This window comes from Zootoca vivipara, chromosome 13 (genome assembly GCF_963506605.1).
Source record: "Zootoca vivipara chromosome 13, rZooViv1.1, whole genome shotgun sequence".
In the NCBI taxonomy this organism is placed as follows: Eukaryota; Metazoa; Chordata; class Lepidosauria; order Squamata; family Lacertidae; genus Zootoca; species Zootoca vivipara.
Window position 1 is genome coordinate 21,496,293 of NC_083288.1, and position 26,463 is coordinate 21,522,755.

At 49.2% G+C, this 26,463-nt stretch overlaps 1 protein-coding gene across 1 annotated transcript in view; it reads right to left on the reverse strand.

Annotated features, from left to right (window-relative positions):
• Positions 1–1,799: 1,799 nt before the first annotated feature.
• GPR179 (G protein-coupled receptor 179) overlaps positions 1,800–26,463 on the reverse strand; it is a 42,150-nt gene continuing 17,486 nt past the window's right edge. Inside the window, 9 exon segments of the mRNA XM_035135161.2 lie at positions 1,800–7,496; positions 8,923–9,069; positions 10,027–10,132; positions 11,709–11,847; positions 13,576–13,814; positions 15,464–15,573; positions 16,749–16,817; positions 17,728–17,999; positions 18,797–18,899. Of these exon segments, the coding sequence (XP_034991052.2) occupies positions 1,800–7,496; positions 8,923–9,069; positions 10,027–10,132; positions 11,709–11,847; positions 13,576–13,814; positions 15,464–15,573; positions 16,749–16,817; positions 17,728–17,999; positions 18,797–18,899 (6,882 nt within the window).

Sequence of the window (26,463 nt, forward strand, 5' to 3'; positions counted from 1 at the left end):
CAAACAGAAAGACTCGCCTGAACCCGGAGCAGGAAAAGGCAGCATGTTTCCAGGCTTCCACTAGATAGGCACCTGGTTGGCCACTGTGAGAATAGGATGCTGCGCTGGTAGATGGGGTTTTTGTCGAATCCAGCAGGGCTGGAAAGTCCCAGGCTTAATCCCTGGGAAAATTCTGAGATTCACTACAGTGGTGCCTCGCTAGACGAATTTAATTTGTTCCACGGGTCTTTTCTTATACCGAAAAATTCGTCTAGCGAATCCCATAGGAATGCATTGAAAAAAATTTTTGCCCATAGGAACGCATTAATTGAATTTCAATGCATTCCTATGGGAAACCGCGATTCGCTAGACAATTTTTTTGTAAAATGAATTCGTCTAGCGAGGCAACCTCCGCTAGAAAAAACCTTTCGTTAAGCGGAAATTTCATTAAGCAGGGCATTCGTTAAGCGAGGCACCACTGTACTTCAGGCAAACATTAAGGCTTCCTTTGTGTCAGCCAATTATTAAAACTGCTCATGACGCATCCTCCCAAAAGATATGTGAAAACACCTGGGCGTGGGACAAAGGGATGACTTGCGGAGCGACTGGTAACCAAAAGTTAACATTCAGGTACCTTTGGAGGCATTAAAAAACAAAACGTTAACCTCATGCGGGTCTGGGAGCAGATCCAACTTGAGAAGCTTTGCTGCCTGAGCTGGAGCAGCAAATGTTGGACCCCACCCCACCCCAAATCAAGGTGCATAGTATAGTACCCAAGTTGAGCCAAGTTATTTTGGCACCTGAGACAGAAACTACCACGAGTGCCTCTTCTCTCTCTGCAGCAAATGCAATCATAGCAAAGAATAAACTTTTGGTTGCGCTTTCATGATGCCCAACATGAGGCAGCTGCCTTATTTTACCAAAGGATAGGGCTGGCCCCAATTCTGAAAAATCAGCAGTTGGGAACCTGTGGCCCCTCCAGGTGTCGCTTGGCTACAACTCCCATCAGCCCCAACCATCATGGCTAATGATGAGGGATGATGGGAGTTGTAGTCTAACAGCAACCTGAAGGGCCAAAGGTTCCCCACTACTGCGATAAATAGAGAAGAGCAGGTATGAGGTTTGGAATAAAATGGGAAGGTTATCCTGAGCAGAATTATCCCCTTGCAAAGGGGATACAGAAGGTGCGCTCATTACTTGAAACAATAAGCAACACTTTCGGGATTCATTACCCAGTCCTTCATCAGCCACAATGAACTACATTTGTTCTTGTTCCCAACCCGTTAAACCACCTAGTTCAGATCAAAGTTGTAAAAGAAAACCCAGGAAAGAAACCTATGTAATTTATGCAAGTCTCTCTGTCGAATAGTTCCCAGTTCCCTTGTGATTTGATGTTGTTGAAGCTTGCTCAAAAGCCCCTCTCATTAATTTACTTATTTAATGTGAGCATGTTATCCAGGTGTTATTGTTTGCAGACATCAGGAGTGGATGGTCTGGAAACACCTGGGGGGACGTCAAGGCAAGGCTGGGTTCTACACGCTACACACACAGAATGGAACGTGCAGACTTTAGCAGCTAGCTTGGGTTTTCTGCAAATGAAGGCAGGAAGGTACAACTTTTCTCTTAACGAACAGCAGTCCGCCAGCCTGGTCATGCCCAAGCAGAGTGCAATTCCCTTATCAAATGTCAGCAGCATCGCCAGAGCTGGTAGAGGAGTCTTTTGTTTTTAAATCCAGGCAGCCGGCTGACTTGAGCCCTTTTGCGCGCTGCACGGGCAGTCCTTTCTCAAGAAGATTTCTCTCTCTAAGCGAGTTCTCGGTTCAGTCACAGTCCCAGGGACAGATGTCTGATTTGGCTTTGCTGGGGGGACCCTCCGCCTCGCCCGCCCGAGGCTTCTCCCCTGCTTTGCTGTTCACTGAAGTGGCGGCGGCAGCAGCAGCAGGGCTCGGATCATCCCAGGGACACACCTCAGAGAAGCTTTTGCTGATTTCAGCAGTCTCTCCCCCGGTTGATACGGAGTCCCCCTCCGCTTCCCAAGGGCAGACATCAGCCACAGGGCGGTCACCTTGGCTTCTCGCTGGTGTACCCACAAGTGGGCTGCTGCTGCCTTTGCTTAGACCTTGGGGCGGAAGACTGCGACACAAAGGCTTGTGTCCAGCCAGGTCAGCCTCTTTGCTCTGGGAGCTCTTCATGCTGGCTGTTGCCTTCTCCGTCCCACCAGAGTGTGTCGTGTGTCTTTCATTCTCGGTAGGCAACAGCGTTCCTGCTTCCCACGGACAAACGTCTTCTTTAGCGGATGCTTCCGGCTGATCTGTTTCCCAAGGGCAGACTTCCGCCTTCCTGCTTTCAGTGCTGCCGGGCTTCTTGGAGGCAGCGGTGGCAGGAGCGCTTGCGATCGAGATTTCCGCAGCGTCCGTGCTCTCCCATGGACAGATGTTTTCTCGAAAGCTTGTCCCTTTTTCCAGAGGTTTTGGTGATTTTTCGGGGCCTTTTGAACCTGCTGTCATACCCCCCTTTGAAACGGCACCCACATCCTTACTCAATGTCTCTTTCTCGAGCAGCGCCCCAGCCAGGTCCCATGGGCACACTTCAACATGGGCAGGAGATCCAAAATCCTGGGTCTCCCATGGGCAAACCTCAGCTTTTAGACTTTCCACACTCTCTGATTTCATGGAGCCAACCTTGGACAGATCTAGGCTCTTACTCCCTTTCACTGAGAATTCGTCGCCAGTTTTCTGAGGGTAAGAAAACCCTTGATGGCTATGAGTCTTCTCTATCTTCTTAGAGGCAATTTCTCCCCCGGCTGTCTTCAAACCTGGAGTAGTAGGGGCTTTGACCTTTGACGCTCCCTTTGCATCTTGCATTGATGCCTCTCCAGCGATTGGCGCTGGCGTTGTTTTCACGGGGAACATCTCAGTCTTGCCACTAGATTCCTCGTCCTCAACTTCCCAAGGACACACCTCTGCCCTCAAGCTTTCGGCGCTGCTTGAATTATTTGAGCTAGCTCGGGACAGGTCTGGACTTTTGCTGCTGGACAGTTCCACACTCTCCCAAGGACAGATGGATTCTCGAGGGCTGGTTTCTTCTGTCCTGACCTGCAACAGATCTAGACTTCGGGTGCTTTTGGCAGGTGGTTTCTCAAAGTCCATACTCTCCCGGGTGGCACCATACTCCTGGTGGCTTTTTGACTTCTCTATCTTCTTCAATGTTTCTCCTCCAGCTTTCTTTGAGTCTGGACTTCTTTGTGCCTTGCCTTTCTTCCCCTGGGAAGTCTCAAGTGGCCTCCCCCTTCCCTTCCCTTTTTCAAATGGGGCTGTGGCTACAGACCATGGGCAGATATCCATCGTGCTGCTTGCTTCCTCTTCTGCCGTCTCCCATGGACAAACCTCCGCCTGTAGACTTTCAGCGCTGTCTGATTTCCTTGATCCAGCTTTGGATAGGGCTGGGCTTTGGCCTCCAGACCTTCCTGAAGGTTCATCAAGCTCCATGCTCTCCCATGGACAGATGTCCTCTCGCGAGCTACTTAGCTCCTCCATTGGCTTCCATAAAACCCGTGGGGAAGGGCTCCTGCTGCCATCTTTCCCTTTGGCGACCCCACCCTCCTCCTCCTTCCTCACCACACTTCCTTCAGCTACTTCCCAAGGACAGACCTCTGCTTTTAAGCTCTCAACGCTGTCTGATTTCTTGGAAGGGATTTTGGACCCTTCAGGTTGAGCAGAGAGTTCACTGGGTGCTTCTGCGCTGTCCCAGGGACAGGCAGGCTCTCGAGCGCTTCTCACCTTCTCTGTTGTTTTAGAAGCACCTGCTTGGTTCAGTGGGGCAGCCCTCTGGCTCTCACGAACCCCAGCACCCTCTGGCGATGGTCTCTTGTCTACCGGACTTGAAGGCATCTCCCATGGGCACACATCTGCCTTAGGGCTGGCTTCTGCTTCCTGACTTTCCCAGGGACACACCTCCACCTTAAGGCTTTCAACGCTAATGGATTTTTTAGAGCCGGCTTTAGATGGGCCCGGACTTTTAGCACTGGGCCTGGTTGACTGGTCATCGGTGTCCACGGTCTCCCAAGGACAGACAGATTCTCGTGGACTGCTTGCCTTCTCCAGCGGTTTAGACATGGCGTCTCCAACCTTCTTGGCTGCCCCATTGGCATCTTGCTTTGAGGACCTTCTTTCTGATTGAGCTGCAGGCACTTCCCAGGGGCAAATTTCTGCTTTAGCACCAACATCAGCGCTTGCAGTTTCCCACGGACAAATTTCTGCCTTTTGGCTTTCCACACGGTCCAGTTTCGAGCTGCCTTTGGACAGATCCAGGCTCTTGAGCTTAGGTTGGGCAAGTGAAACTTCCCTACCTGTGCTCTCCCACGGGCAGACTGGCTCTCTATTCCCGCTGCTTCCTTTCTCTGGTGCTGCATCTCTAGGTCCTGTTTTCTCCTTTTTGGAGACTGTGCTTGCTGTTCTAATACCTGCTTCTGCCTCTTGTGCTTCCCAGGGAGCAATCTCTGCCTTTTTGCTCTGGAAGCTGTCTGACTTCTTTGAGCTGACATTACTTGGGTCTAAGGCTTTTGCACAGGGCTTTAGCAAAGCATCCTCCAATTCCACGTCCTCCCAAGGACAGACAGAGCCGCGCTGTATGTTGTCCTCAGGTGTTTTAAAGGGATATGGTGCTTGCAATATAATACCATTTGAAGGTTCTCCTTCAGCCCAGTTTGGTCCTTTTTCTAACGGAGGTGCAGCTGCTTCCCAGGGACACACTGCGGCGGCCTCAGTTTCCCAAGGGCAGACCTCCGGTTTTTTACCCTCCCCACTGCTTGATGTCTTCAGAGCTGCTTTGGGTGGTCCTTGTGTTTGGGTGGCAGGTTTTGCAGAAGAGCCTTCAGCACCTGCGTCCTCCCAAGGGCAAACAGCGCCTTGAGGGCTGCTGTCTCTCCCCAGTTTCCTGTTCTTGGACAGCGGACTTTTGATCTTTTTGCCTTCAGCCCCTTTGGCGCCTTCTCCTGAAACTCCACACACTTCCTCCGATGCTGCATCGCTCATCTCCCAAGGGCATATTGCCGCTTTGACGTTTGCACCGCTGTCAGATTTCCTCAGAGTTGCTCCACATTGAGCATCTTTCCCCCCTGGCAATTCTATGGGCTCCCAGGGGCAAACAGAGTCTTCTTGGCGGCTGGCTTCTTTCCCTGCTGCTGGTCTTAGCAGGGTGGTGCTCTTTGTCTCTTTGGAGGATCCTTCGTTGTCCTCCCGAGATGTCTTTATCTGTGATGGAAGTTCTTCCATTTCCCAAGGGCAGATCTGTGTTTTAACACTGATGCCGACCTCCTCGGATTCCCAAGGACTAACCTGTGACCTCCTGCTCTCAACGCTCTCAGGTTTCTTTTGGTCTCCCTTGGACAGGTCCAGGGTCTTCTCAATCTCTGTTCCCGGAGAGGGCTCCTTGATACCTCTGGAATCAGTCTGGCCACTCGCCTTCTCTTGGGGTTCACTTGGAAGAGCCTCTCTCAAAGATGTTCCTTTCTTGGGCTCATCAGAAGGCTTCCCTCTGTCCTCTATTACTGCCTTGTCCTCTGTCAAGGCACTGCTGGTCCCCCAGAATGGTTGGTCGGCTTTCGTGCTGGCTGGGATCTCAGCCACTGCCCAAGGACCCCCATCTGCCTTTTTGCTGTTGGCCTTGGAAACCACTAGAGAGGGAGTGGTAGCAGTTTTGCCCTCTGGCTTTTGATCCTCCTCCACACTCTCCCAGGGGCACACAGATTCCCGTTGGCTCTTGCTTCTTTCCAGCCTGCTAGGGTGTATCTCTCCAGCACCTTGGGAACCTATTGCTTCTGTGCTGCTCTCTTTGCCCTGCACGAGGCTACCTTGGCTGACCTCCCAAGGACAGACCTCCAGCGCTTTGTTTGGACTATTCTTAGTGCTCGGAAGGGCCTCTTCCTCCTCCTCCTCGTCCCAAGGACAGATGGTTGCTTGCTTGCTGACTACCTTTGTCCTGGTCTCTGCAATCACCTGTTGCCTTGGTGACCCTCCTCCGGCAGACACTGAGGCTGTCCCTGCCAACTTGGGCTTCTCGCTCTTTCCGTTGGCATCCTTCTCATTTTTCTTCTGGCTTTCTTCGGCATCCTTCCTTGCCCTTATGCTTGTCTTTATCCTTGACCGGTTGAACGCTTTGATGGCCATGCCTAAGCCTTTCATGGAGCTCTTGGAAATGGATGTTTGGGGCTGTTTCTCAGGAGAACTCTTCTGGCTGTCTGACTCGCTTGTCTCAGGGTCCTTTTTGCTCGGGACGGGCACTTCCATGACTTCCCAAGGGCAGACTTCTGCAGCCATGGAGGCCAGCCTGTTTAGTGCCACCGGGGAAGAAAATGGAACGGCACCTTCAGCCTGCCTAGTCCTTTCTGCCTCAGCCTTTGCCAGAGGCGCCTCTGTTTCCCATGGACATATGTTTGCCAGCATGGGTCCGTCTTTGAGATCACTTGGGCAGGGCTCAGAGGAAGGATGCATTTGGTCCAGGCCATCCTGAGGAGCAGAATCTTTTCTTTTGAGGCTGTGAACCAAACTTTGCTGCCTTACAGGTGGTTCAGGGGGTGTCTTCTTGCTGATCGGGTGCCTCTTCCCAAGCAAATCAGAGGTGTTGACGCTGATGCTTCTGACGGACGCGTACGTGACATGCTTCTGGGATCTACTTTCCAAGGGCGTCAAGGGGGCTGTCACAGCTTCTCTGCCGGAGCTGCTGTCTTCCATGAGGGAGCTCACAGTTCCCTCTGAGGTATCGTCCCTCTGGAGCTGTTTCATTGCCACCTCTGAGGCCAGATCAGTAACCTCTGTGTGCCCGGAGACGTCACTTTCCATTGCAGAGTCACTTTCCACAGCTGCTTTGCTCCCTTTGTCTTGGGCTAGCTTGCCGCTGTCTTCCAAGTAGGCCCTGCTGGTGAGGAGCAAGGCTTTCTCTTTGGCGCTGGTGACGACACTGAGGGATTTCTGCAGAGGGGAAGGCCTGGGGTGCAGAGGCTTCTTATCCGCCGTCAGGTTGTGAGCGCTGGCCGACTTGTAGACCAGAGGGGCCGAGTCGTCGAGAGAGTCGCTGTTGGACCTCTCCGAGGCTTTCTTGGCTAGCTTTTTCCTCATCAGCGAGTCGAGCAAAGGAGCTTCTTTGCAACTGTCGTGCCTGGCTGGTAAGCTGTTCTCCTTGGCATCCCTCACGTGCTCGTAAGTGCTGTGGGACTTCTTCAGCGAGGAGGCCGCCTTGTGTCTGGAAGAGGAGTCCTCTTTCAGTTTCATGCTCGAGCTGCCGGAATCCAAGGGCCTGCGCTTGCAGGACCCGGAGCGGCTCCCTCCCCCCACAGACCCGTCTCTCTCCTCTTTGCTGTGCTGCCGGGACATCGACTCGGGGATCTCGGTGATGCGCCTCATGAGGGAGCGGCCCAGGCCCCGCTTGGAACTTCTCTTCTTCTGAAGATGAGGGTTGTTGGCCGTCATCTTCTTGGTCTTGTGAACCTCAAGTTGCGTGTAAAGCTTTTTCAGTTCATCCTACATGTTATGTGTAGCGGGGAGGGGGGTGGCGGTTGCGGTGAAGCGGGGGGACACAGACACAAAAGGAAGGGGGAAGAGGGGAGACAAAAAGAAAACCCTTATTCAGTCAAAAGCCTAATGGCAACAGTTGTGTCATCGTATGGGCTCAACGACAACACAGTGGGGTTTTATAAATGCAAGGCCTTCTGTTCCTTGATCAGAACCTGCGAACCCTCCGGGTTTTGCTGGATTACGACTCCCATCATCCCTGGCTGTGGCTGATGGGCATTGGGAGTCCAATGGCATCTGGAGGGTCCCAGGCCCCCTATGCTTAGTATCACCGGAAGCAGTGCTTTTCTCTAGAAAAATAGGTGCTGGGACTCACCATGAAGTCACTACAGTAAGTGCCACACTTTTAACCACAAAAAAGAGGTTCCGGTACGGCGTACTCTTGAGTGCCCCCCTTGAAACCAAAAGCACTGACCGGAAGTAGCTAGTATTAAGGGCCATGCTGGCGTTTCGTTCTACCAGGGGCCAGTTGTGGCATGGGAAAGGAGGCAGAAGCCTTTAGCTGGGTGGGACAGACCACAGTGAGATTTTCAGTTCTCACATGTGGCCTTGACACGTACAGTTGACCCATAGCAAGGAAAGGAAGGTAAGCATCTCAGGCTTGCCTGCCCCATTCCCAGGCACTGAATGTTTGTGTGAATGCACATCCATTCATACGTGAACATGAATGGAGTGGTAAGGGATGGATGGCACGGATGGGACGTTATCAGTGCGCAAATAATAATAATATAATAATAATAATTTATTATTTATACCCCGCCCATCTGGCTGGGTTTCCCCAGCCACTCCGGGCAGCTTCCAACAAAATATTAAAAATGCATCAGTCATTAAAAACTTCCCTAAACAGGGCTGCCTTCAGATATCTTCTAAAAGTCAGAGAGTTGATTGGCATCTGATGGGAGGGTGTTCCACAGGGCGGGCGCCACTACCAAGAAGGCCCTCCGCCTGGTTCCCTGTAACCTCACTTCTCGGTGTCCAGGCTGAATGATGGGGGTGGAGACGCTCCTTCAGGTATAATGGGCCGAGGCTGTTTAGGGCTTTAAAGGTCAGCACCAACACTTTGAATTGTGCCCAGAAATGTGCACATGCACAAAAAAATGTCTATTTGTCTGCCGTACATGTGCACCAAGTCAGTGCTTTACCACCACCACCACCGCCGCCCCCAATTTGTTCCCCACAACCAAAACCCTAGGTTGAGAAGAAAGGCAGCTAGATCGCATGGAAATATTGACCTCCACCCCACCTTTCCTTGACTTTCGGGTTGTGTGGTATGGATTTGGTTTGCTTCAGGAGAAAGACTGCAAAAGGCAACTCTTACTCTGCACAGTTTCTGGCATAGCTAGCGTCAAAAGAAGGTCCTGAGTGTTCCACCCACCCGAATGTCATCGGGGTCGAGGCTGTGCTCGCTCCAGGCTGACGTGATGCTGCTGTTCAGGTAGGAGCCCGATCGCCTCAGGTCCAGCTCGTCCTCATACACCTCGGCAGCAATTTCCTCCCGCAAGGGCGATCCTGCATGCAGGAACTGTTGGGGGGGGGGGGAGAGAGAGAGACATGGGTTGCTGAATCTCCTTCAGCAGTACACTGCCAATCTTCCCATTTCTAGCTTGCCGCTTCCCAAAAAGGGGGAAATGGCTCTCTTTCTAGACTTAGGGCCACCTGCCTGCATCTTAAGGCTGTACCTGCACTATACTCTCTCTCCCCCCCCCCCGGCTCATTTACTAACTATGTTTACAGAGCTGTCTTATAACAGGAGTTCTCTGGGTGCCTTGGATAGCTCAGTCGTCTTAAGAGCGTGGTGTCGATAATGCCAAGGTTGGTCCCTGTTCGGGACAACTGCATCTTCCTGCATTTGGGCTAGGTCAGGCATAGGCAAACTCGGCCCTCCAGATGTTTTGGGACTACAACTCCCATCACCCCTGACCATTGGCCCTGTTAGCTAGGGATGATGGGAGTTGTAGGCCAAAAACATCTGGAGGGCCGAGTTTGCCTATGCCTGGGCTAGATGATCCTAAGGGCCCCTTCCGACGCTAAAATTATATGGTTCAATGAAGCAATAAAAAGGCCAACAAAATTATTTTCTAAAAACCCTGGAATGAAACGAAAGCACAGTTTAAAACTTAAAGCTGAGAGACCCAGGCAGTGGAAACACAAGTCCGTCCATCCGTCCCCCAAAGGCCTGGGTGAGTCGAAAGGTCCCTCTGCCTGGGACCATAGAGATCACCAGTGCATGTTTTCAGTACAATAAACTTTTATCGTGCCCCTTCTAACGTGATGTCCTGTTTCCTTAATCAGCCAGCTCTATAGGTTCACATGCGGGGCAGGAAGTTCATGGCTGTTTGGTGGCCATTGTGAGAAGCGGATGCTGGACTAAGAGCATGGGCTCTTGTGTTCTTACTCCTCCTTGTCTGTCCCCAACAGCTAGTATTCAGAGGCATGCTGCCTCTACACAGTTTTGTAACGAATTCTGGAATTTCCATACCTTTGGGATGAAAAGAAGTGCAAGCGTCATGGTGGTGGTGACATGTGTATGAATAAAAAACAGCAGAAGTGTCCAGTCGGGGTGCAAGGAAGGAACCATGAAAAACCTGAAGCCAAAAGTAAATGGAGTGGGCAGTGCATTAGAGGAAAAAGGTGGATAGGAAAATTAAACTGTGATACAGTCTTTCATAGAATGATGGCAGGCTCATTTATAACACACACACAGAAAGCAGTGTTCAGTTGAATTTTGGAATCCTCTCCAGCCTTGACAATCTTTTAGCGCTTTCTACTTTCGCTCAGCACTTTGCATGCATTGCTGTCGTACCTTGGATCCTAAACGCCTTGCAAGTCAAACGTTTTGGCTCCTGAACACCGCAAACCCAGAAGTGAATTGTTCCGGTTTGCAAACATTTTTTGGAACCTGAACGTCCAACGCGGCTTCCGAATGGCTTTAGGAGCTTCCTGCAGTCAATCAGAAACCGTGCTTTGGTTTCCGAACGTTTTGGAAGTCGAACGGACTTCTGGAACGGATTCCGTTCGACTTCCAAGGTACAACTGTATCTTCTGTAGTACTTAACACAATTCTGAAAGGTAGGCTGTCATCGTTCAGCTGCTTTCATCACAAAAGTAACTCAAGCACAATACAGACACTTTAGCCAGTTACAACAAACGCAACCAAGAAAAACCTTTTTTAAACACACACACACACCTCTGCAAATCAAAGGCAGGTCTTCTAGATCCTGCCCCACTAAAAGAGGCCATGAGTACAGTACTCGAAACCTTTCAAATTAATGGCTAACAGCCCAGATAATAGGGAAAGTTTTTGCCTGTCACCAAAAGAAAGATAGGAAGCGCCCTAGGGGAAAGTATTCCACGAGTAGGGAGCCACCAAGGGAAAGGCCCTGTTCTTTTGTAGCTACCCTCCTCCAGCACTGCCATGGAAGGTGCACAGGGAGAACGACTGCAGGGTCTGGGTTGGTTCAAATGGGGAGAGGCCATCCTTGAGGCATTGAGGTCACTATCAATCTCATTGCAGGTGTCGTGTGCTGGGGCTAAGAGGAGATTGCCTTGCCCAGTGGCCACCTTCCAATCTCCTGGCAGAGGCAAGCTTTGAACCAGGGACTTCCTGGCTCTCAGCTCATGCTCAAAGCACTTACACTACACCAAGCCCATGCCTGTCTCTGCCTCTCAAAGCAGAACTTCTCTGGGTCCCACCACTATAGCAATTTGTACAACCAGTGGGGACAGAGTAGATTTGGGGCAAACATGAGAAAGTTCCTAACAGTTTGACCGTAGAAATCAGGTGCTTCAGGAACTGGTAGGCTCTCCGTCACTGGAGGTGCTGCAGCAGGGTCTAAACAGTCCACTTGATCTGGGTTGCTGCATTTGCATTGCAAATCCGGCCTGAGCAGGGCAGTGGGGGGGGGGGGGGTTGCAGCAGATTATTTTCTACACCATGCATTTAGAGCATGTTCAGTGCCTATTCAAAGTACATGCAAACCCTCTGCTGCAAAGAATCCTGGGAACTCTAGTTTGCTAAGTAACTCTAGTAGCTCTCTGGGGGAAGAACTACAGTTCCCACAATTACTTGGAGGGCAAGCCCACGTGCACCGAATGTGCTTTAAACTTAGGATGTGGATCTGCTCAGCATCCCTTCCAGTTGCTTCTATGATCTGTTCTCACCTGACGACATGAAAGGCAGCAGAAGTTATCAGCTCGTTGTGGAGGGCGATGCCCATGTAGCGAGGCTCGTGGAAAGCAGAAGGGACCGTCCGAGTGGCATAGCAGAGAAAACTTCCCCAGAACAGGAACAGCATCTCGGCTGCACAGCAAGAGATAGGGAAGAGGAGGCAAAATGAGCCATTCTCCATGCAGTACGGTTTTTGGCACGTGCCTCTTCTGTCCCTCCCCCGTGGTTACTCTCTCCCCCCCCCCCGCAGACAGCGGTGACTCACTGTTCAGCAGTGAGCACTTTGTGCATGCCCAGAGGTACCTGACTCCCAAGGTGCACCATGTGGCGTATAAGCGCTTCAGGTGCCAGAGCCTTTCACCAGCCTCTTAAAATGTAGCCTGGGCAAGACCCGCTCAAAATAAGGATGGGTCGGTTCTGCTGTTTCCTCACCGTCCGTGACCCCACACATGCCTGCACATCAGAGGTGGGGAACCTGTGGCTCTCCAGTTGCTGTTGGACTACAACTCCCATCATCACTGGGCATGGACCATGCTGACAGGGGCTGATGGGAGTTGTAGTACAACTGTATCTGGAGCGCATTGCATTCCTTAGCCCTGCTGCACATCCACTCAGCTGGACAACCAAATGTGAAATTGATTCCATCTATTGTGCATGTGTGATTTCTTGGGAGGTTTTGGGGGTGACAGTTTTTGGGGGGAGAAGCTGATGGTGTGTGGCTGGTAGTGAGGGGGGGCAGGGACTGGGTTAGAATCAGATGGAAATGGGATCTGGGGCAGGGAAAGAGTGGGGTTAGGATCATGGAGAGGAGAAAATAAATATGGGGCAATCGAGACAGCATTGAGGGTGGGGTGAGGAAGAGAGATCTTTTTAAGGTGATGTCAGCTGATATAAATGCCCTGGCTTTCACAATTGATCCACAAAGACCTGTCACATCCATGTGCAATTGATCACTGATGCTAAAATCCATTGAGGGACAGATGCCAACCTTGCTAGAGAGACAGCAAAAAAATATAAAGGTAAAGGACCCCTGGATGGTTAAGTCCAGTCAAAGGTGACTATGGGGTTGCAGCCCTCATCTCGCTTTCAGGCTGAGGGAGCCGGCGTTTGTCCTCAGAAAGCTATCTGGGTCATTTGCCCAGCATGACTAAACCGCTTCTGGCGCAATGGAACACCGTGACGGAAAGCAGAGCACACGGAAACATTGTTTACCTTCCCGCCACAGCGGTACCTATTTATTTACTTGCACTGGCATGCTTTTGAACTGCTAGATTGGCAGGAGCTGGGACAGAAGCAACAGGAGCTCACCCTGTCATGGGGATTCGAACCACCAACCTTCTGATCGGCAAGCCCAAGAGGCTTCATGGTTTAGACCACAGCGCCACCCGTGTCACATTAGAGAGAGACAGCATGCCTCTACTGGGTGAAGAAAAGAAAGAAACTCCTAAGATGAAACCACCCCCACCACTATATGGCTGGAACGCTGCTCAGTCTACAGCAGGCATAGGCAAACTCAGCCCTCCAGATGCTTTGGGACCACAATTCCCATCATTCCTGACCACTGTTAGCGAGGGATCGTGGGAGTTGTAGTCCCCAAACCTCTGGAGGGCTGGGTTTGCCTATGCCTGGTCTACTGGTTGTGTATGATTCCAGGCTGTTGATGCTGAAGGGGACTTGGCAGAAGCAAGCCAAACGTTCATGATCGCGGCAGCTTGCTTCCTGGTTTGGGTCTACTGTCACAGAAGGAAGTGAACCCTGGCAGACCTTATGGGACATCCCAAAGAGAGCGGGAGCCTGCATGTGGCAGAGAAGCCAGCGGCTAATTAATTCAGGCCATTGGATTAGATTAGGGGTCCTCACCCACAACCATCATGTAGTCCCAGCGGTCGTGGTCACAGATGTAAAACTGGAGCCCCCTGGTGGTCTGGGAGCGGACCACTAGCGGGATCTTCTTTTCTATGTTCTCCAGCATCCCGACAGTCCAGGCTGCTAAGAACCAAAGCACCAAGAGCAGAATCAAGGCCAGCATCTTCAGCACCCGGCCGCTGGACATGTAAGGAACTCGCTGGGCCGTACGGGAGAGAAAGACCTTCAAGACCCTGTTGGGTAGAAAGGGAGAGGTGGTCTGAGGGAGAGGAAGGTGACTAATACACACACACACACACACACACACACACACACACAGTGTTGCTCAAGGGAGAAGTGGTCATAGCCAACCACTGTTGGAACCTGTCACAGTGGTCGGATGGGACTACTTCAGAGTAACGACTCTCCACTGCTCTGCATTTTATCTTTTTATTGGTGCTGCGTATTTACAGTGCTAAAGGTAGAGCTATTTACAGAGACACATCTTTTCAGCTTTCATCAGAACCTCCGAATGGCTTTTGGCGCGTCTTGCGCCAGCATAACAACTTGGGGAGCCCCATCCTCTTCCCCCGACGCTTTCTGCGAAGTTCCGGAGTTGGGGGGATGGGTCTGCCCCCCCTCTTTCCTCCTTCCTGTCCCACCTGGGACGCTGGCTCTTCTACCCTGCCAGAGCCTTGGATCCCACTTCCTGTTTCCCCACTGGAGCTGGAGCTCTCCCTGCTCTCAGTCGTGCTCTGGGCTGGGCTGGAACTCAGGAGGGGAGGGGCTTCGCGATACCCCTTGCCCCTCACAGAACCAAACCACCTTCGACATTGATCACTCTTCCAGGCAAACCTGCTTATTGAGTGAATCATCCTGATTTGCAGGGAAATGAGACAATGTTGATTATTTGATAGGCATTTGTTGTGGTTTGTTTGCAGGGAGGTTAGACGCTGCTGCAGCAAAACAGATGTCATCCCACACATTCCGGGGCATTCCCCCCCCATCTATTGCTTTCAATAGGTCTGCTCTGAGTATGGCTGCCACTGGATACAACCCATAGGTTGCATCCAGATGTACATACTTTTAACGGTGAGTTTGCTTTGGAAGCACACTTGCCAGCTTTTGGTCACACATGCAATCTTCTTCTGGGTTGAGCTTACCGTTCCTGTTTGTTGCAAAAGCTAGTTATATACAGCACTGATTGTCTGGGAATTGATTGATTCCCCCTCTCCTTCCTGAGGTTGCTTGTTTAAAATGTTCCCTTTTTTATTTAAAAAAACAAAAAAAATCCACTTTTTAAAAAGGAGCAGGTAGAGATGAGAACCTGTTTAACCGAGTAAATGTACATTTTGGGCATAAAAATAAAGATGGGGAACCCATATGAGGAGAGAGGGCAAAGTAGACCACCAAATCTACAATCAATTTGTTGGCTCATATATAATATCCATCAAATGGGTTGCAAAGGCAGGGAAAAGTCAGGCTCAAGCCTGAGCAGGTAATGTAATTTGCCCTGATTCACTTTTATACCCTTGTTTAATTACCCTAGTTTAATAGTAATTACCAGGGAGCTTTGGAAAGTGCAGTTCTATGTGGAGGCCAGGGCCATATCAGAATTTGCAGCACTCTTGCCAAATCACAATTCCCAGAATTCTTTTGGGGGAAGCCGAGGTGGTATAAAGGCCAAGAAAGACACACTGTGTAGCTATATGAATTACTCAGATCTCTCTGACTAGAGTCCATATGCTGGGCTAAAAGGGTCTGGGCCCCAAATGCTAATTTTTATGGTCCTTTGTTTTCTTAAGCCCCTGGGATCTGAGTGAATAATTGCAAAGCAACCCCTTCTTTTGGAAAATAAAGGCACAACCCCAGTTGTGGCCAGTGTCCTTCAAGATAATCCTACCTGTACAGTTTGAGAGTGATGGTTCCATAGACAATGGCAAAACCCAGCATGCGCACCCAGCGCAGAACAATGCAGCGGAAGATGCTCGGTTTGAAGTAGAGGATAAACACCTGTATGGAAGGAGAGGCCAGGGAAGGCGATTGGCATGTACACCAGGAGGACCCTTTTAACAAAGCGACACTGATCCACATGCATACGTTCGAAAGGACACTGGCTTTTTGCATAGGGCTCCTCTAGCCAGAAATCCGTAGAAACATAGAATTGTAGAGTTGGGAGGAACCACAAGGGTCATCTAGTCCAACCCCCCCGTGCAATGCAGGAATCTTTTTGCCCCATGTGGGAATCGAACCTGTGACCCTGAGATTAAGTGTGTCATGTTCTGTCTCTCCTGCGAGAGTTGCAAGAATTGAATCGGATCATTTGGTCTGCTCTCCTGGTGGGCCAAAAATTGTCTCTAGAAAAACCAGGAACCCAATATCAAGACCATGACAACTGGCCCTATTGGGTCAGGAAGAGGCCCTCTAGGGAGAGGGGAGCAGCAGTGAAGGCAGTTGTCTCCAGGCCTCACCTGTTAGGAGGACCAGATCAATAGCGATGAACTCCCCACCTGAGAAAATAAGGGTGGAATTAACATTCACCCACAGGCCTGCTCAGAGTCTCTCAGACTCAGCTTGCTCTCTTTGATATTGGCTAGTTCAGGGGTAGGGAAACTAAGGCCTGGGGGCCGGATGCGGCCCCCAGGCTTGTAAATCTGGCCCACGGACCCTGCCGCCTGCTTGGTCAATCCCTGAACTCTGCGGACGTCTCGCCACGCGGAGACTGACTTCCATGATGCTGGCATGACTTCTGGGTGTGCGGCGATGCTGGCACGGCTTCTGATTGGCTGCAGGAAGTTCCTGAGGGCAATCTGAAGCCTCGCCAACCATGGCTGAGGTAAACCTGGCGCAGCCATGGACAGAGAGGCCAGTGGGTCTGGGCCATGCCGTGGGCATTGTGACGGCTAGAGTGTGGAGCACCTACCTGCTGGCCTCGCGCCTGGCACCCAGCTCAGCGGCTGGGCTGGGCAATAGGGGAAACCAGGGTTTAAATCCCAACTCGCCCGTAAAGCTGAAGGGGAGACCTTGGGCCGGTCACTCTGTCCCAGCCTCATTTTCGTATAAACAATAAATAAAATAAAATAAAATAAATAAATTGCCACAAAACAAAATGCATGACTGGAAACAGAGGACACATCTATGCATAACCCTAAACTCAACCCATTAGGTGTCCCAACCCAGACACTCACAGGAAAGTAGAGCAGGAGCGAGCCGAAGAGTATCATCTCCAGAAGAATGACTCCCGAAGCTCGAATCCTCTAGGGGAAGAGAGATGAACGTAAAAGGAGGAGCAGGACAAAGAGCCCATCTTGCTGATCACAGCAAAAGAACAAAGCATCCATTCTCGGAGTGAAGGTGCTCCCATTTAAGCTTCCCTCCTACTCCCCCCCCCATCGTCTCTGTCGGTTCCCCCTTCTTGCAACCTGCTCTCCCGACCACTGAGCCTTCTGCATAGCAACCCTATCAGCTCTCCTTGCCTTTGGAGAGAGAGGCTGGACACTTTCCAGCAAAGGGGAGTCAGTTATCTCTCTCTCGCCCTGTTCTGCTTCTCCTAGCTGTTCCCCACTCAGCTCTGCCCAGCTGTTGCTTTCCGAACTATGTCCCTCTGCAAACCATGTCTCTCAATCTATACTGCTCCATTGTTCCTGGGCAGCTTCAGGATCCTTGTCAGGTGCAGGAAGAGGGGGAGGTTCCTACCATTCCTCTTCCAAGCTGTCTGGTCTCAGTCTGGTCTCTGACACGGGGCAACCCAGTCAGATTGGTGGCATCCAAATTATTATTATTACAGTGGTACCTCGGGTTACAAACACCTCGGGTTAGAAACACTTCGGGTTACAGACTCCGCTAACCCAGAAGTAGTACCTTGGGTTGAGAACTTTGCCCCAGGATGAGAACAGAAATCTCACGGCGGTAGCAGAAGGTCCCATTAGCTAAAGTGGTACCTCAGGTTAAGAATGGTTTCAGGTTAAAGATGGACCTCCAGAACGAATTAAGTTTGTAACCACAGGTACCACGTTGTTGTTGTTGTTGTTGTTGTTGTTGTTTGTTGTTGTTGTTTTATTGTGGCAAAGTAAACCAGAGACAGCTAATGTTTTGGCCCCTCTCCTATTCCTGTCTCTTTAAGTGCAAATCTAGCTAGTTCTTCCCACTGGCCATCCCTACCCTTACCTTGCTCTTCCGGAAGTGGTAGGAGACCAGCATGCTGAAGAAAACAGCCAGCATGCAGAAGGCCTGGAATGCCAAGACGGCAGCCCGCAAGGACCAATCTTCCTGGATCAGGCAAGGCGTGCCATCTGTGCAGGTGCTGCATCCTTCGTGGCACGGGAGGCATTCCAGCAGGCTCTCGGAATCCTTTGCTCCGTACCGGGAAGCACTTTCTCCTGCGGGCAGGGAGAATGAATTGCAAAAGGAAGCGTGTTAAAAATTAGTGGTTTGGAAGGCTCCCAGGAGAAAAAGCGACCATGCCTCCTACAATACTTGGCGGCGGGGGCGGGTGGGGGGTGGAGATTGGAAATCTAGCAAATGGGGGGGGGAGTCTTTCTAGGAGATAAGGACAGAAAACAGCGGCGGAGAATCTCTCGTCCTTCTTGGACGGGAAGGAAAAGTAATGAGTATCTGATGCCTGGGCTGATCATTGAGAAAACATCAGCAGGGCGAGGAATAAATGGTTATCACCCTGGATTGAACATTGGACTATTCTGAGGAATACTTGCTGGCACAACTGACGAATGGATAGTTGGCCGTCACCTTCATCTATCTATCTCTTCCTACTCTGTTCTTATTCTTATCTTTCTCTCCCTCTGCATTCTGTTATCATGTCTATTATTATTTTATCTTACTGTATTTGGGTAAGAATTGCATGCAGATGAAGGACCCTGTGTGAGAGACAGGGAAAGGGAGATCTCTCAGCGTAAGAGGCTGGGAGAAGAGAGGAATGCGGCAGCCAGACTGGTGACTGGGAGTGGCCGCCAAGACCATATAACACCGGTCCTGAAAGACATACATTGGCTCCCAGTACGTTTCCAAACACAATGCAAAGTTTTGGTGCTGACTTTGGTGCAATGGGCGTGGGGCAGCCATGATGGGGATTGTGTTGCCAGGGGCGGTGTGCTCCCCCTGCACCCCTGTTCCTCCGCCAGTGCTCCAATGCCCTGCCTGCACATCTCATTTCCCCCGCTATGATCTGTTTGTGCAAGAAGAAGCGTTCACAAAATGGCATATAAGTGCCGCTACCTACCGTTGTTAGATGACGAGAAAGTTCTACTTGCCCTGTAGAAACCTGGTTTGCATAGACAAAGGTATTTTCCAAGAACAAAACCCTTGTTTTCCTGCGGGATGCACTGAAAGATGGAATACAGAATTGTGAGTTAATCTCTCTCTCTCCACATTTCCACACCAGTTTTCAGAAGGGGGGGGGGTCATGAAAATTCTTCAGCCTTTTGGGGCAAATTTATCCCAATGTACACATTGGGATGCATTTTTGCCTGCTATAGACTTCTTTCTTTCTTTCTTTCTTTCTTTCTTTCTTTCTTTCTTTCTTTCTTTCTTTCTTTCTTTCTTTCTTTCTTTCTTTTGCAGAGCAATGTCCCCTAACATAATGCACTTTTACATGTTACTTTCACTAACATATGCACACTTTACCATAGTATATGTATTTTTATACACATTGCTTGGCTGGAGAACTGCATTTCATAAGAGTGAATTTGGAAGAAGGCTTTGGGTAGGTTTGCTTTCAAAAATGAACAGAGTTTAATTTCTCCCTCCCCTCTAGTGATCATTGCAATACCTCTATCCGAGGGTAGCCTTAAAATATTAAGACAGAGGAGCATAGGTAAGCTGCTTTAAACTGAGTCAAACAATTGTTCAATCTAGCTCAGTGTTTCCCAAACTTGGGTCTCCAGCTGACTACATTTCCCATCACCCCTGACCTGCTAGCTAGGGATGATGGGAGTTGTAGTCCAAAAACAGCTGGAGACCCAAGTTTGGGAAACACTGACTAGCTCAATATTGTCTACCTGGAGATGCTGGGGATTGAACCAGCTGGGGTAGAAGGTCTTGCAAAGCAGACCTCCTACCGCTGAACTACATCTCTTCCCCAACACCCCAGATTTGTCCTCCTTTATAATCCAGGAGACCTCCTCTTAACCTCTTGTCAGATTAAGTTAGATAAGTGAATTGAGCCTCATCCAAGGCACTCCTTTTTCCTGCCACCCAAAACTCCTTCTCGCTACTCTGGCTGGTGCTGACATGCCACCCCACCTCTTCTGGACACCAGTGGTTAAACATTTAAGCATAATAATAGCCAAATGCTGAATGACCAAATCCCCTTTTCCTAAAACCTAAATGGATCACTAATGCTGCAAAGCGCACACTAATCCCTTGGGAAGCAGAGCACAGCCAAAAGGACACGGAGAATGTGACCAACGATCGAGCGCCCACAGGGGCAAGCCTCCTAGGGCTTTTGACGCCAAAAGGACCCAGAAACCCCTTAAACCCCACACAGCAGGAGAAGATATGCTAATTCAGGAAGTGGGGCAGCTCGGTGGAAGGAAGGAAGGTGCAGAGAGGTAGAGAGACAGAACCATCTGTGGTTGGGAACTGACTCTGTGAAAATTCCTGCATTTGCAAACGGACCTTTTCCTGTCACTAGTTTCTAAATCACGTTTTGGACATCAGAGCATGATAAAGCCATGGGAAAGAAGGAGACAGGCTGGTGTTGAAACAGAGCTTTGCACGTGTTGGGAAGTTTTGCATTTTGGAATTTTGAGTGTTTATCTTTTTAGAACACACACACACGAACGCACCAAAAAACCAAAACAAAACCCTTATGAATCTCGGGTCGTTTGTAAAAGCAAAAATAGAGTTGTGTCCAGTGTGAAAATGAATCGCTAGCCACAAGCAATTCTATCACAGAGAGAACACTAACCTGGAGGTGTGGGAGTACAATTTGTGGTTGGGGGCAAAGCTTAGTTTGGAGCACAGAGGCCCTGATTCCTTATTCAGCTTCGCCTATTTGGGTGACTATCTACATGGGTGCAACAGCCTGACAGTGTCTTATGTGCCAAGTGTTAGGCAGGATGTGCTTCTATGCCATCTTCGAAGGGACGCTCTTTTGGAGGAGTGCGTACATGTTTTGGGGTGTTCCAAAGCTTACTTTGATGCATGCAGGCCCCAGTTTTTATTATCGGTTATTATTTCCATGGGGGCATTGGACCTTGGCAGAGCCTTGTGCCCAATTGCAGCCCCATGCTCACTAGGACACAACTAATGATACAACTCTCAGTTGTATCATTAAGGATGCCAAAGACATACTTTGTGAAGCATACCTCCAGTTCCTTACTTGTAATTATCACCTGGGGTCATAAAGCATTAAATTGTGTAAAATCATCAGTTTTGCCTGCAGAAAACCTTTGTGTATCTTCAACATACCCCTAGTCCTGGAGCCATATGGGGTAGCCCAAATCTTATTTTGGGGTGTAGGGGCATATGAATCCTTATTAAATTTGCTGACTTTCCAACTTGTGCAGGTAGGAACCGAGTATTAGCAACCACATTGCTTCTACACATCATGGCTTCCCCCAAAGAACCCTGGGAACTGTAGTTTGTTAAGGATATTGAGTGTTGTTAGTTGTAGATCCCTGAGCTTCAATTCCTTGAGTGGCTTAACAGCCAAGGCCTCTTCCTAGGGATCTCTGATCACTGTACCTCTCTGAGGTTATACAAGGTTGAATCAAGCATTTGTTATTGCACACTTTCCGGAGCATTTTCCTGTCACTTTCCTTATTGCAAAAGTTCACACACACACACCCGGCTTTTTTAAGGTTTATTCAGCAAGAGTGCCAGGTTTTGCAACCTGAATTTGCCAGTGTGTGCAATTGAACCCCACTTGAAAATAGTGACAGCTTTGGGAGTGCCCCTAGAGTCTGATCTTTCTAACATCTATGTAGACAGGTCTAAGTGCTAAAGAAGAGGAGTAAAGTGATCACAGTATAAGAGGAGAGCAAAATGAATTTAGTAAAGCACGGCCAATAATGCGAGATGAGCGCGCAACCCCAGAGTCGGTCACGACTGGACCTAATGGTCAGGGGTCCCTTTACCTTTTTAAAGGCATTATAGAACTATTGAGTGCCGATTTCCTTGTGTGGAAATGTACGGCGGGGGGCAGGGGATCAATTGCTTGGTCAATGCATACATCTTGTTGAATTCACTGAGTGATGCAGAGAGACAGTATTGCTTGAGGCAGGCAGCGATGGCAAGGGAGTAGGAATGCTGCAAATATCCATGATTTTCTGCTCTGAAAACTAGATATTTCCTGTTTCCAGCCAAGTGTCCTAAGCTGGCAGCCGGTTTAAGCAACACGGATTTCTGCTCTGTATGGTGGAAATCACAAATCCACTTTCTCAAGACCCAGGCAACAATGGGAACGTCTATAGTGACAGAAGGACAGGTTTTGCATATATGTAGCTGGAAGGCGGAAGAGGCCCAGTCCCAGACCAAAAAAACCCCAAGCAAAATGGTACTGGAAGTGTGGACCCCGTAAAGAAAAGCATATCATATTGATTGCCTAAAACAAGGTGCGTCATCATTGCACGAAAACCCAAGTGAAAGTCGCACCTCCGTGGCATGCAGCCATGGGACTAAGCTAAAGGGACTAGGCTGGTCCCCTAAATGTTCCCTTGGTGCCTCCTTCCCAAAGCCCAGGAAACTTCTGCCCAGCTTAGGAAGGGAGGTGCAAAGCTCTGATGGGTCCAAGATCCATTCTGCCATCTTCCCAAAGCCCACCCGGCTTTTGGAAGTAGGCAGGAGGGCCCCGACATCCTGTCAGAGCCCTGGCAACTCTTTCGTAAAGCCTGGGAAGCTTCTGACTGGCTTAGGGATGGAGGCTCGATGCTCAAGTGTGTGGCGTCAGGACATCACAAGATCACATGCATGACATCACCCCCACTCGCAAGCCGGCACCTCTGGCCCTAACTGTTTCCCTATGAAAAGTTTCCCTGTACGCCACCGTCGCACCTCTTGACCCAGGAGCTGCTTCTCCTATCCCAGATTTGCAAGAAAGGGCTGCGGCTTCTCAGTGGTGAAGGCACCCTGCACATGCTCAGAGGACTCATGTTGCCTCTTAAGCTGAGGTTCAGTAGCCTTTCAAGGCACAGTTCAAGCAGAGATGCAAAGAGTTAGAATGGCTCATGCAAGGCTCTGATGAGGATCAGGGGTGCCAGCTTGGATAAAATATTGGGTGCCATAATCAATGGCACACACACCATTTGAATGGCAATGCCCATTAACTTGGGTGTGTGTGTGTGTCCCGGCCCCCTCAAATATTTTACTGGGGGGTCCAAAGACCCCTTGACCCCTAGGAGTTGGCGCCTATGACGAGGATGGTATTGAGGTGGGATTTGAAGTAGGAATGGGGCAGAGTTCTACTCCAACCGCAATCCTGCTTGGACATGGGGATTCAGCCCAGGATGGAAATATTTCTGTTATGGCCTCAGGACCTGCCTTATTCTGACAGGTTGCAGGCCCATTTCAGGGTATAGAAACCACAAGCAAATAACAATGAATGCTCAAATCAAAATGAGTGTGTGTGTGTGTGTGTGTGTACATATATGTGCATATATACATATGTGTGTGACTGTATGTAAACTGTATATACACATATACACATATACACATGCACACACACTGTTTACAGAGCCATTTGATGGCTCAAAGAAACTGTTTTTTGGCAACCCAGAGATCCCTGGTCGAGACGATGCTGTCAATTGCTTTATAATGTTTTTATAATGTTAACTGGCTTTGGAATATTATGATTAACATCTATGTCCATAGCACTATAAATATACATGACTCTGTACATTATTATTTTTTAAAATCTACTCTGAAGGGCGTACAGTCTAAAATGATGAATAAACAATACTATAAAACCAATGGTTTGAAATGCACAACTCACAAGCCAACATTTTAACTGTTTTTATTAGGCTTTTTTTTAAAAAAAAATTGTGTATTGACATGTTTGCTGCCCTGGGCTCCTTCAGGAGGAAGGGCAGGATATAAATTTAATGAATAAATAAAGATGACATACTCGAACCTCTGGGCAAACTTTGTGCCAGCAAATCAGGATGAACATTCAATAAACAGGTCAGGGTCCCTTAGGCTCCGCGATCCATTTTGGAATCTGCGATGGAGCGAAATTTCATCCACTCAGCTCCCTGACCAAAAATGTTGTCCTAATTTGTCTGAGGAACAGATTGTGGGAGCCTGTTCTTCTAGGAATTCGGGGTAGCGCTAGCAAGCATAAGGCGTGAGGAAATGCGGGAAGGGGCAAAAGAGGCCAGGGAGCAGATGAAAAATGTGGGGTGGGGGAGGAAATGAGAGGTGGGGAGCCTGCGTTTTGGGGCAGCGTGACTAGATGGGAGGAACGCCTGGGCTCTCACAGATTGCGGAGTCAGAAGCGCCGGAGGAAGAAGATATTTAAAGGGCTCCCATGGTTCAAAAGAAATGATTTAATTACACACACATAATGATCAGCGTGTGTCGCTGGTATTTACCCAGCATGAGAAAAGGAGGATGGAACGGAAATCAGCCAAAGATAGATGCGAGCTGTTAATTAACAATGTTGGACCGTGTTTCCTCTCTCTCTCTTAGAAAGGAAGAATGAAAAGGCCTTGCTAAATCAGAAGTGGAAGGATGCAAAAGAGAATGCTCTGGGTTTTGTACATTCCAGGTGCAGGGGGTGAAGCCGGCTCTACCGTCGGACTAGGCGCAACAGCTGCCTCAAGTGGCGCTTTTGGGGTGCTGTCAAGAGAGGCAGACTGATCTGAGCCCGTTGAGAAGCAGTTCGGATGTGGGATTCATAGCCACCAGATCTGTTGATGGTCACTTGCTCAGGTGGTTTAGAAAAAGGGATAGACAAATTCACGAAGCAGCACTGGGGATAATAATAATAATAATAATAATAATAATAATAATAATAATAATAATAATAATTTATTATTTATACCCCGCCCATCTGGCTGGATTTCCCCAGCCACTCTGGGCGGCTTACAACAGAAAAATGAAATAAAACAATTAAACATTAAAAGCCTCCCTAAACAGGGCTGCCTTCAGATGTCTTCTAAAAATCTGGTGAAGCTGAGGCTCCAATACTTTGGCCACCTCATGAGAAGAGAAGAATCCTTGGAAAAGACCCTGATGTTGGGAAAGATTGAGGGCACTAGGAGAAGGGGACAACAGAGGACAAGATGGTTGGACAGTGTTCTCGAAGCTACGAGTTTGACCAAACTGCGGGAGGCAGTGCAAGACAGGAGTGCCTGGCGTGCTGTGGTCCATGGGGTCACGAAGAGTCGGACACGACTAAACGACTAAACAACAACAAAATCTGGTAGCTGTTTTTCTCTTTGACATCTGATGGGAGGGTGTTCCACAGGACAGGCGCCACCACCGAGAAGGCCCTCTGCCTGGTTCCCTGCAACTTGGCTTCTCGCAACGAGGGAACCATCAGAAGGCCCTCGGTACTGGACCTCAGTGTCCGGGCAGAACGATGGGGGTGGAGACGCTCCTTCAGGTATACTGGACTGAGGCCATTTAGGGCTTTAAAGGTCAGCAACAACACTTTGAACTGTGCTCGGAAACGTACTGGTCCCCCAGTTGTCGCTGAATTACAACTCCCTTCAGCGCTAAACAAGTGTGGTCCATGACTAGAGATGATGGGAGTTACAGTTCAGCAACCTCTGGAATGTGATAAGATCCCTACACCTGGTCTAGAATCCTTCCCTCCTTTTCTAGGGGGCTCTAGCTAAAACTGTCCTGTCCTCACACAGTAGGGGAGCTATTGGCAGAGTCAGGGGGATACTGAGGGTTGTAGAAGTACAAAATATATCCACTGGAAAAAATAAAAAACCAGAAAGGGAGAGGAAACTAAAAACAACAGCAGTCCAATGGGGGCTGAGCATCTTTGGCGGCCACAGAATGCAATCTGACTGCTGGGGGGCAGGAAGAAAACAATATTGGCAGGGGAAGGAATGGAATGGAGTATTCTGAACAGGAGCATTTCACACTGCAACATTTTGCTGCAGGTCCCAATAGCTAATACCAGTTAGCCATGTTCACAGAGTAGAACCTCTGAATACCAGGGGTGCCGGGGACAAACAACAGGGGAGGACTGCTGCCCTCATGCCCTGCTAATGTCATAATAAAAATCATGCCAGTATTGATCATGCCAGGAATCACAGGTAAAATTAACAAAGTTAGACGGCACTTCAGCCTCTCTCTCTCTCTCTCTCTCTCTCTCTCTCTCTCTCTCTCTCTCTCTCTCTCTCTCTCTCTCTCTCTGTGTGTGTGTGTGTGTGATTTTACTCCTCAAAGACAAGAGACAGATATGTTGATAGATATATTTAGTAGCAATATACAATAATTTTCCCCATGTTGAACTGAAGGCTGTAAGATACCCATGTGGTCCTTTGTGTGATGGACTTATATAAAGGGAATATGTCATGGAAAGTTCTGCTATGGAAATATTAACCATTAACACCTAGGTTTTGTATTGCTGAAGTTAATCCCACCTGTTTTCAGCTTAGAACATTCAGTTCACGTTCATTTGCAATGTAAAACAAACAAATAGAAAATTTCACCAAAATTCCAATAAAGTCAAACATTTGGTGAAGTTTTAGAAGTGGCCAGAGGCATCGTTATGTATGAAGAATGACCACAGCCAATAACTCTGGGCTCAAAACGTTGAGCCCAGAATTGTACCTTTCAGAACTACTGGGGTAGCCTTAAGATTAAGCTGTATACACAAGTTGCCCAAAGGAATTAAGTTGTGGTTTAAGTACATGTCTCCATACATATGGAAAGTAATCTGATAGGGAACCCTACAATAAGTTCCTGCGTTGATCTCAAGAAGGA